This window comes from Xiphophorus maculatus, chromosome 18 (genome assembly GCF_002775205.1).
Source record: "Xiphophorus maculatus strain JP 163 A chromosome 18, X_maculatus-5.0-male, whole genome shotgun sequence".
NCBI lineage: Eukaryota > Metazoa > Chordata > Actinopteri > Cyprinodontiformes > Poeciliidae > Xiphophorus > Xiphophorus maculatus.
The window spans coordinates 1,555,642-1,566,588 of NC_036460.1; the positions used below are offsets into that span (position 1 = coordinate 1,555,642).

The 10,947-nt window shown below is 47.5% G+C and overlaps 1 protein-coding gene across 2 annotated transcripts; it reads left to right on the plus strand.

Moving 5' to 3' along the window:
* Nucleotides 1-42: 42 nt before the first annotated feature.
* On the plus strand, nucleotides 43-10,503 carry LOC102219511 (autophagy-related protein 16-2-like). Of its 2 annotated transcripts, none has more exons than XM_014472198.2 (18): nucleotides 43-469; nucleotides 966-1,014; nucleotides 1,094-1,154; nucleotides 1,829-1,902; nucleotides 3,431-3,682; nucleotides 3,761-3,826; nucleotides 3,905-3,994; nucleotides 4,361-4,414; nucleotides 4,485-4,590; nucleotides 5,723-5,828; nucleotides 5,908-5,978; nucleotides 6,048-6,119; nucleotides 6,194-6,314; nucleotides 6,388-6,493; nucleotides 6,960-7,109; nucleotides 7,187-7,234; nucleotides 7,496-7,597; nucleotides 7,964-10,503. In XM_014472198.2, the coding sequence occupies exons 1-18, from the start codon at nucleotides 343-345 to the stop codon at nucleotides 8,055-8,057; spliced, it is 1,749 nt and encodes a 582-aa protein (XP_014327684.1). In that variant the 5' UTR covers nucleotides 43-342; the 3' UTR covers nucleotides 8,058-10,503. The 2 variants fall into 2 exon arrangements, with proteins under 2 accessions (XP_014327684.1, XP_023206503.1); XM_023350735.1 differs by having other exon boundaries at nucleotides 44-469; nucleotides 4,488-4,590.
* Nucleotides 10,504-10,947: the final 444 nt, after the last annotated feature.

The window sequence follows — 10,947 nt, forward strand, 5'->3', positions numbered from 1 at the left end:
AATTACCATTATTTTAGGAACCTGACGATATACAGTATCTCGTCTTTGCTCTCAGAAAACTATTTGACAGATGAAGTTTGGGGGCGTGGTCTATTAGGACAAATCAGGAAGAGGGCTCTGATTGGCTGGAATAAACTATCGCCCCGCCCCATTCAAGTGACGAATGTGAAAGTAACAACAAAAAGTTGAAAAACAAAAAATAAAGTAGAAGGCGAGAAACAGCCCGGAGGGAACCGGAGGAGCGGGGAGGCCCAGAGGACCAGGCCGGTGTGAGAGCGTCCCTCAGCGGGGAGCGGCATGACGCGGCCCGCTCAGGGCGGATCATGGCCGCAGTGATTCGGGATGGATCCTGGTGGGGCGTCGCGGCGAAGCAGCCGGTCCGCGGAGACCTGGAGGGGGCACATCATCCAGCAGCTGAAGCACCGGGACCGGATCCAGAGCGCCATGTTCCAGGACCTGATCCGGTTCTGTAAGAACCTCGGAGAACAGCTGGGTCCAGTCTGCGCCGAACTCCATTCAAAAAAAGGCCGATTTAACGGCGCACTCGAGCGACTCGTTTTTTTTTTTTACCTTAAATCTAACGTTATTTCTACAGAGTCTGGTTCCGTTGCAGAACCAGACCTGCAGCAGTTGAAATAATTCAGAACCGAACCGAATCTCAAACAGAAAGCTCCACTATTTTGCCGACATTTGGTACAGGAAGTGGTCCAAAACCCAAACCACAGGCTGGTCCACTTCCTCTAACGAGTGACTCATGAGTGACAGATAATCTGCAGCTGGTTCATCATCTGCTCTGAACCAGCTGCGCACACAGAGGTTGACCTGGAGGAAATGGGTCTGAAAAGGACCGGGTTCTGAATGGAGTTCGGTGCAGGCGGTGACAGATGTTGCTGCAGTTTTCTATCGGTGAAACTACTTTGAGTTAAAACTGGTCAAGTTCTGACCAAAGTCTGGTATCTTTTCAGACACTGGGCTGCTGGAGAAAACCAGTATGACCAAAAGGCTCCTCAGCAGGTAACTCACCTGAGCTCTGCCTGTCGCTCAGTGTGCAGGTGTTTCAGTGCCTGACGGTGTGTTTGGTTTCTCCATCCAGACCTCCCGCTGAGGCCTGCGCCCGTTCCTCTCTGCAGCAACTGAAGAAGACGACAGGCGAGGTGAGAAATGCTCCTCAGCTCACCTGCAGATAAACAGGAAATGCGTCATTATTTATCTAAGATAAACAAAATCAAACGATCCTGCCGAGTTTGACAGCTGAAGTTCGGCCCAAACCAGGATCAGAGGAAACCTGTGAATCTGAAGGCCGTCCATCATTCTGACGGATTCAAATTCCCAGACCAGGTGATGGAGACGTTTTAAATGTTATGGTCTGAATACAGAGCGGACTGAAGCCGCCTGCAGAGTCTTCCCAACTTCTGGTCACTTCAGTTAGTAAAATGTTCCCTGATTTCCAAACTTTGGCTTAAGTGTCGTTTGTAATTCCAGTTTCCATTGTGGCAGCAGAGACTTTTGCTTAAACACAAACAGGAGAAGAGTTCAGGTCCATGTGGACCAAGGATGGACGTTTGAGTTCAGGCCAGCAGGTGAACTGTTCATAATTTAAACTGAGGATCAGCTCCAAGTCATACAGCAAGACAATAACTTTCTGTTCAGTTTGAGGTTTCCTCTCTGAACTACTGACAGGAACACCTGAATGGATCATTTCCTGAATTTAACTCCATGTTTTAGTTCATCTGCTGCAGCAGAACAACCTGCAGGAGGAAATGAGGGATTTATTTAGCCTGCAGTTTTACTGATGGGAGCTGAACTCAGACTGTTGGTGTCGTTGCAGCTGGCCTACAAGGTATTGGAGCTGCAGCAGCAGATTAAAATCAAAGAGCATGTCCTGCAGGAACTACAAACCAGGTGAGTCCCTCACACACACACACTCACACACACACACACACACACACACACACACACACACACACACACAGACACACACACACACCTGAGCCCGCCTGTTCTGATGGTGCAGCTGCTGCTGGTTCACCTCAACAACCACTTCAACCATCAACCTTTAATCTAATTTTACTTTAGCTTGGTGCTAATTCTAATAAGCTGATGCAGTTTTTCCTCTTAAACATTTAGCAAACACTCATAATACAAAATCTTGATCTGATAGAACCTGAAATGAACATTTTAGACTCTTAGCTCGCTTATTGTTGTTGTCTTTGTTCTTCCTAATGAGAAAAGTGCTGCTGTTTTGTAAATGTGACTGGATGTGGGAAAACCAAGAACAAGTCGACTCAAAGTGTGGATTCTAAGCTGACATACTGTAAGTATTTTATTTTAGGTGTTAAGGTGCAGGTAGTCAGCGCAGGGCGCAGCGCTGCTCACGTCCTGTTGCGTTCATCGCAGCCGCAGGTCGGACTGACCTGGATCTGCGTGCCGGTGCCATGCTACGCATCATAATACTTTTTTAAAAACGCAAAAGTTCTGCAACTCAGCCTGAGAAACTGAAAAATATTCCTGCAGACATGGATTCCTCCAATCACATAAATCGTCCTGCCATTTTCTTTCCACTGTGACCTTCAGCTTTTCTTTGAGGGACCCAGTCTTAAAACATTTATTCACCATCATTTTTGAACACCATCCTTTGGTATTCTAACTACGTGTTGCATTTTGAGCTCATGTCAGGTCAAATAAACGAAGGTTTACATGCAGTACCTCGCCGACCACTAGGGGGCGACCACAGGCAAGAGAAAGATTGCTCTAAAGGTTTATAGTAGATGTTTTGGAGGGGGAGCCGTGTCATTGTTTCTTCCATCTTCATCCTCGATAATGGGTGACAACAGGAGGCTCTCAGGGTTTGTCCAGTTCAGTCCGTCTTAATCCAACTCCAGTCCGTTTTCCTAGAACATCCTGTTGGTTCGGGGAGGAGTGCATGTGTAGTCAAACCAAAAATCAAACTCTGGTCCTCCAAACCTCATCTGGGTTCGGTTGGACTGAACTCTGGTTCGGTTTGAATGTGAACGCTGAGCGGAGCAGAGACCTCTCCAAAAGCAGGAAGTGGATTATAGTACAGGGCATTCTGGGTAAACACAACCAAAGCTAATGTGCTAGCCTGGCGCTAGCAGCAGAAATGGCTCCTGGTCTTCACCCAAAGACTAAAGAGAAATCCTCCAACACTAAAATCTGTCGCCTCCATCTTGTTTCCATCTGGTGAAGAAGGAAGTTGCTCTCAGCGTCTTCAGAGGTTATTGTCGTTTCCTTCAGTGGTTCTTGGTGCAGCGCCCCCACAGGCCAGGAGGGGAACAGGTTGGTTTGACTCAGAGCAGAGAGGAAGAGAACCACAGCAGTTAGAGAAGTTCTGGTTCCAGTAGAACCGAGTCTACTGGACCATGAGGAGGAAATCAGCCTAAAGACGCTTCTCCTCCTCCTCTGTTCTCAGACTACAGAAGGAGGGCGGTCGGCTAGCAGAGTCGTCCGAAGCTAAACGGGCTCTGAGGGATGAGGTGGAGCAGGTCAGACAGAAGAACAAGACGCTGAAGGCGGCGTATGATGCGCTGCTGCAGCGTCAGAGGGAGGCGGAGTCCAAACTCAGGGAAGAGAAGGAGAAAGAGGAGCGCGTCCTGGAGGACATGATGCATCAGAAGAAGCAGGCCGCCGCCCGCATGAACCACCGCAACGAACGCCGCTCCAGGTGGGAAATGCTCCCGCGCTACACCTGCTGCAGCAAGAAAAGGCATTAAGAGATTTTTTAAATGATTGTTTCCATCAGAGCTCGACAGGCAACCATGGAGAAGCAGCTGCAGACAGCTGCCAGGTCAAAGGTCATCATCGAGAGGTGAGAGCTTCACTAAACGATAAATGAGGTTTAGAGGTTTTAACGGGATGAACATCACCTCAGAGCGTTGTCTTCCAGTTCGTCCAGCGCTCCGACTTCCAGGTCCACGTCTCCGAAGCCGGAGGATCAGGACAAGTCCGGCGGCCGAGGAGCGACTCGCCTCTTCAGGTCGACCCGTTTCAGTTCTCACATCGCAGGCTGTGTCAGAATGACTAACATCAGTAATTCAGTCCAGACTGAGAGAAAACACGGATTTAATGTCTTCATTCAGTGTTTTATAGGAAAACTGTAAAATTTAGAGGGAAACTGAGTCAAATATGCTTGAAAAGTCACATTTTTAATCAAACTTTAGGAGTATTGAAATTCTTTAAAGATGTTAGAAAACAGATTTTTTTATTTTTATTTTAAGGTTAAATTTTTCATATATTTCTGCTTCTTTGCATCTGATTCTGTAAATTCTCACTGAACCAAACCTCTGCTGCCTTCCTGACATGGAGACTTTAGCAACAAGCTAACGCTAGCCCTGCTCCTCAGGTCGGCGTCGGCCTCCTCGCCGAGGTTCTTCTCGTCCATCAGAGAGATGTTTGAGTGAGTTTTTCGGGTTTGGGTTGTTCGCCGTTTGGTTGATGTGTCTCTGATGGAAAGTGTTTGACCTCAGCAGGAAGAGAAGGGGTCACTCGGTCCACAGCCTGGAGGAGGATCTGCTGTTTCCCGTCGGAATCTGTTTATCAGCCAGAGTTCCTGTCAGACCGCTGCAAGTCCTGGTAAAACTCCAGTTCCCATGATGCATTTCTGTCCTAACTTGCTGACCATGTTGGTTTCCATCCCTGAACACTTTTTCCTGACTTTACTGTCAGCCTGAACATTTTCTGTAGATGTTTCCAGTTGAGTTCAGCACCAAACCCTAATTTCTGTATCAGATTATTTTATTTTTAATCTCATAATCTCTTCTGACAGACTAAATTTACACACATGGGGCTGCAGGTAGTTGGCAGGACGACCTCATCAGTTGGTCAAAAACTAAAATGTAAAGCATTCGAGGTTAAGTTCCCAACTAGCTCATCAAAGTTGTTAGCATCCATTCAGATCGTGAGAAATGAAGGAGCCGTCAGTCAGCAGACAGCTTAAGCTGTAGCGTCTTCTTAAGGTTGGACATTTAATAAATAAACATCTCTAAACGAATCGTCTCTTAAAACGAGTGAAATCTGACCTCATAGTCATCAACTCATTTTATTAACATCGTCCTTAAGTGGAGTATGAACTGCTCTGAACTCAGGGGTGAACAATAAAACACAAATATTATTGTTTTTACAGTAAAATCTCAAACTCTTTCATCCCATGAATCACTGAAAGAAAAATTAAAGCCAAAAACAATTTTTCCAATTTAGAAAAATCCTTTATTGTCCTGCAGACATTGATATGGATCAGGTTCAAATGGCATCATTACGTCTGATATTTAATAAATGTAAGACCTGAACTTCCTCAGTTAAAACTGATTAAATCGTTTGTTTTAACATCTAGTTAAAGGAAGAAGAAGAATCTGAATCTGACATTTGTCGCCATCTGGTGGTGAAAGGAAGAACTGCAGGAACCAATGATATTTTCTAACCAATATTTAACCAGTAGTTTCCTCTGACTGGACCTCGTTGAGTCTCTGACTGGACCTCGTTGAGTCTCTGACTGGACCTCGTTGGGTCTCTGACTGGACCTCGTTGAGTCTCTGACCCGTCCCGTCTCTGCGGTCGGTAATTAGATGCAGCCGCTCTTTGAACATCCTCTGAGCGATTCTGCGCCCCATAAAGAGTTCCTCTATCCTGAGCCGTTACCCAGCATGCCCCTCTTCGACCACATGCTGACTGGTGGATGTTGCCATAGTAACAGTTGCGTCCTCCATAGGAAGCCCATGAGCAAGGCATCAACGCGGTGCGGTTCAGCTTCGGCTCAGACCTGCTGGCCACTGGCGGGACGGACCGGGTCATCAAGCTGTGGGACGTCCGGGCAGGTAAGGTGGCGCCGGTTGGGTCAGTTGACCGACCCGGGTCTGTTTCCTGTGGTTGTGACCTTGCTGATGATGTCACCAGGCTCGCTGACCCACAGAGCTACGCTGGACGGCAGCACGGAGGGAATCACCTGCGTGGAGTTCGACCACATGGTGAGGGGTCGAACTCCGGACCTCACCTGGCGCCACCGGAACGCCGCTGACGCCTGTTTGTGTCCGCAGGGCCGCAGGATCCTGGCGGCGTCGCACAACAAGTCCGCCCTGCTGTGGCGCCTGGATGACTCCGCCCCCAAGGTAACCTACCCAAACGAAACCCACCGCAGTGGCCTGGTAAGGGTGGAAATCCAAATGTTGTGTTTGTGGGTCAGGTGACTCTGACGGGTCACAGCAGGAAGGTGACGGCGGCCAGGTTCACCTGCGTCCCCCACCAGGTGGTGACAGGAAGCACCGACCGGACCGTCCGTCTCTGGGACCTGAACAGAGCCGCCTGTGAGTGTCCGTCTGTTCTCTCCTCTGATTGGCCGATCTGCAGGTGTGTTTAAAGCGGACGCTGTGTCTGCAGGTGTCCAGCAGGGGGAGGTGGCGTCGTTCTGCAGCGACTTGGTCTGTTCTGACAGCAGCATCATCAGCGGACATTTTGACTGCAAGATCAGAGTCTGGGACAGCAGGTTCCTCTTCCTCATCTTCATATTTCCTATTAGCCATTTTCAACATGGCCGCCGTTCTGAGTCTTTTAAACCTATTATTGTCATAAAATGTTACAGATTTTCATGGAAGAACTTTATGTCGCATCACGTGTTTTTGACTTTGTTCATCCGTTTCATGCAACTTTTTGAGTTCAATCGTCAACTGGAAGGAGATGAAGATGAGACAAACGGAGCGAGAGAGACGGCCATCTTAATAGTTAGCATTAGCTTCTGCTAATTTCTTTCTGTGTGTAGCAGTTTAGCGTTAGCTCTTATACTTGACTGTTTAGTGTTAAAATTTTAGTTTAGTGGTTTAGCATTAGCTTAGCTAAATGATCTGATCCGATTCTGATCCAGTTTTGGTTCTGTTTCGGTTTCAGTTCTGGCTCAGTTCTGACTCAGTTCTGGTCCAGGTCTGTTTCGGTTCTGATCCGGTTCTGCTCTTCAGGACGGTGAGCTGCGTTCAGGAGCTTCCCTCTCAGGGCAGAGTCACCTCTCTGGACCTGAGCTCCGACCGGCGCCAGCTGCTCAGCTGTTGCCGTGACGACTGCCTCCAGCTACTGGACCTGCGCTGGACCAACGACCGGATGTGCTTTAGGTAGAGCCGGCCCGGTTCTGCTCTGAGGTTCTGTTGGGCCGGCTTCCCGTTGGTGACGCAGGCTGTTTCTGTTTCAGAGCCGACGGCTTCAAATGCGGCGGCGACAGCACCAAGGCGGTCATCAGGTGAGTCCGGCGCCAGCCATCAGACCGGTACCCGACCTGGGCCTGAAACGGTACCAGAGTATCGTCAGGCTCTAGTTAGACGGAACCAGAACCGCCAGAGAGCAAGTTCTGATCGCAGTTTGTGTTTAACAGCATATGGTCTGATTTTTCTGCTGTTTCCATGACAACAGCAGCAGCAGCAGCTCCAGTTAGCTGAACCCAGTGAAGGTCCAGCTCCGTGCTGGTTCTGCTGGTTTTAACCGTCATGTTTGGCCTCCGCAGCCCAGACGGATGCTACCTGGCGGCCGGGTCCGCTGACGGAGCCGTTTACATCTGGAACGTCTCCACTGGGGGCCTGGAGACCCGCCTCCCCGACCGGCACAGGTGATCAGCTGACTCATGATGTCATCAGGTCGGGTTCTGCTCGCTACCTGGTCCAGATACGTTTTATCTGAACACAGGAGAGTCAGATAAAACCATTTAAAAAAGAGTCAAAGTGTCCGTGACGGTTTCCATGGAGAATTCAGAGCAAAGCTGATGCTTCACGCAAAATAAATAGATGCAAATATTTCATTAGCTAAACATTTAGCTTGAAGGTAATGTTCCTCAAGCTAAATCTTTAGTTTGCTAACTAAATTAACTGGGAAGCTAAAGACTTGGCTTGCTAACTGAGTGTTTAGGTGGGAAGCTAAATGTTTATCTTCAGGTTCAGTGTCATCAGTTTCCTTTTCGTCGTCCGTCCTCCTGCAGCTCGTCCGTCACCGCCGTGTCCTGGTCTCTCTCCGGAGAACACTTCGTCAGCGTGGACAGGAGCCGGCGGGCCGTCCTCTGGAGTGACATCTGAACCGGCCAATCAGACGAGACTTCCTGTGGAGACACATTTGAACCAGCCAATCCAGCAGCAGTTCACGGCGTGACGATGGATTGGGTCTGAGAAATGACTCGGGGAAGGTTTACGGGTTTTTAGCCTCGTGTTGATGAGCGGAAAAAGGGAAGTTTGGACTTTTTAAATATTTTCTAACAGACCTTTGCTGCAGTAACAGATTTAACAAGGGAACGTTGATTTTTTAACTAACTTTCAGCTTTTTAAACATGAAAACCGTTAAACTTTGAGATGTAGAACAAACTCCCAGGATGGAAAATACCAGCAGGTTTTATTGACATTTGAGAGAATGTGTTGATTGGTGCTTCGTCAGAAGCCAGGCGGACATCAGGAGTGTTCACTGGACAGGTGTTCACACCTGACACAGGTAAAACTCACCCAGCTGTTTAAACTTGAAGTCTCTGAAAGTCAGAGATGTGTGGAAATCTGGCAGAAGAATGTTTCGTCTTCTGCAGCACTTTACGGACAGAACGTTCCCAAGAACTAAAAGTTCTCCCAGACTGAACTGGTTCTTTAGTGTAAGGGATAAAAACGGCAGAGCATCAACCAGACTTCAGGGTTTCGGAGCAAACAGTCGCAGTTTGTTCTGATTGGTGCTGAAGAATCTGATTAACAGCCAGAGCTGCAGGCGGGTACCATGTGGTTCTCCTGAGATCGGACCGGGTTACGACACGGTCAGGACGGACTCACCAGCTGGAGCTGATGGATTTCATCTGACATGACAGATGATGGGGAGAAATTTCTGATTAATTCTGACCGACAATTATGACTCCAAAAACCCGATAAACATCAGATAAGCCCTGTTCACACGGATCTGTCGTTTTTAGCTGCCAACTGTCCCAGACTTTGACTGCAATTTGTATTCACGAACACTAGATGGCGCTGCTCTCCTTAAGTAAGTAGAAAGCAACGAAGCTCTGAGTCTCAGAATAAGTCCTGCAGTCAGACAGTCACAGTTTCTTTTATAAAAGATAAGAGACTCTAAATCTACCAAACAATCTGTGGGTTTAAAGTGTGATGACGAGATCAAAGCTCCTGACATGCAGATGAGAACAATTTATCTCAGCTGTTTTAATCACGTTTAATTATAAATAAGAAAAATTTGTTTCAGAAAATGCAGATTTGTATTTAATTAGTTAATTAATTGTTTTTGCATAGTGAAAGCAGCTTGAAGTTACAGTTTTACCGCCTTCTTCACCACTGGAAGACTTAAGGAAAAGAAACATTGTGTTGATTAAATCCGTCATGAAAATAACAGATTAAATCCTGTTAATGTGAAAATAACAGATTAAATCCTGTTAATGTGAAAATAACAGATTAAATCTTGTTTATATGGATGCGACTCCAATGTTGGGGAAATAATAAATACTGCAGGATGACGTCAGAAGTAACGGCGCTGACCCGTCTCCGGTTCTGTGCTCAGCTCCCACGCACGCACATCACAAACAAACATGGCGCCATTCGCTGCTGCCATGTCCTCTGTGGCAGCGCTACAGCGCCATCCAGTGGCCAGGCAGACATGTTACACCATATACGGCGTCCTGTAAGTTCCATTTTACGGCGTTCGTCTCGTGTTTACTGCGTCTAAATTCAGCCGATAATCTTTAACTTACTGGAATCCAACAGGAGCCTGCAGCGCCCTCTGCTGCTGGTTTTTAAAATATACTAAATAGCTTTTTCTTTAACAAAATAATTTTGAGTTGTGCAGTTGCGGCCTCCCGCCAGCAGAGGGCGCTGCTCCAAAGCTTTCAGCTTCCCCTGGTGGCTGAAATCGGTTCTGCTGGTTGTTTTACTCTGAATCGTACCAGAACCTCCGGATCGGAGCAGAACTGGACCTGGTTTGGGTTTCATGAAGCTTCCACTCAAAGCTGATTGGTTCTGCAGGTGCTGGTTCTGGGTTTGGCTCAGATCCAAATACCAACCTTGGCTTGGATCGGGTTGGTTCTACAGAACCAGGTCTCGACTAAGAAGGAGAACTTAAGAGTAGTGAAGTCAACCCAGTTCTGTTCTGGAACCAGTTTGTGTTCGGTTTCATCATTTGTGTTAAACTGGATCAGAACCTGCTGTGGAGATCAGAACTGGTTCTTCATCCGGTCTGAACTCTCAGGTTCTCAGATTAAACGCCTCAGGTTCTGGTTCTGTCCAGCCTGCTGGTGGTTCTGTTCTTATGATGTTTGGTTGAAAAGGGAAGATGATGTAAAATATTTGTATTTTTGCTGCTCTGCCTTTTGTTTGGTTCTGTTGGACCTTCTGGGTTTAAAGGGAACATTTGGATCATCTGGTTTTATCCTTCATTTATTTATACAGCGTATTAACTGGGACTGTATGGCAAGCCGTTTTCTACTTAATGAGTCCTGAAAGTTGAAAGTTTCTCTGAAATAAACCAATAAATCCTGAATTTAACCCAGATTGTTTCTGCTGATCTGGTTCTTCTTTCCGCTCTCCATGCGCAGTTTAAAACATTTAACCGCCTCATCTGGGTCCAAACCCACCGTGTTTGATAAAACGCGTTCTGTACCTGATGGATCCATCTCAAAGTAGCCCAAACCGACAGAAGCAGCAGATAACGGCGCCGTTCGGGTCCAGGAGCCGCATGTTTACTACAAAGAAGCTTTTTCTGTCAAGACATGAACAAATCTTCCTCTTCATTAATCTGTAAATCCATCTTGTTATGGTGTAAAACACGAGTGTAACTGTGGTGCAAGATGGTGGGGAGGAAGAGGAGCGGGTCGTGGGGAGGAAGAGGAGCGGGTCGTGGGGAGGAAGAGGAGCGGGTCGTGGGGAGGAAGAGGAGCGGGTCGTGGGGAGGAAGAGGAGCGGGTCGTGGGGAGGAAGAGGAGCGGGTCGTGGG

What these genes read in the sequence shown, in the direction of transcription:
- LOC102219511 (XM_014472198.2), top strand. Translation starts at nt 343, where the DNA reads ATGGATCCTGGTGGGGCGTCGCGGCGAAGCAGCCGGTCCGCGGAGACC. An exon ending in TGAAGAAGACGACAGGCGAG is followed by an intron (nt 1,155 to 1,828) that starts GTGAGAAATGCT and finishes GTGTCGTTGCAG; the next exon opens with CTGGCCTACAAGGTATTGGA. An exon ending in ATCAGAGTCTGGGACAGCAG is followed by an intron (nt 6,494 to 6,959) that starts GTTCCTCTTCCT and finishes TCTGCTCTTCAG; the next exon opens with GACGGTGAGCTGCGTTCAGG.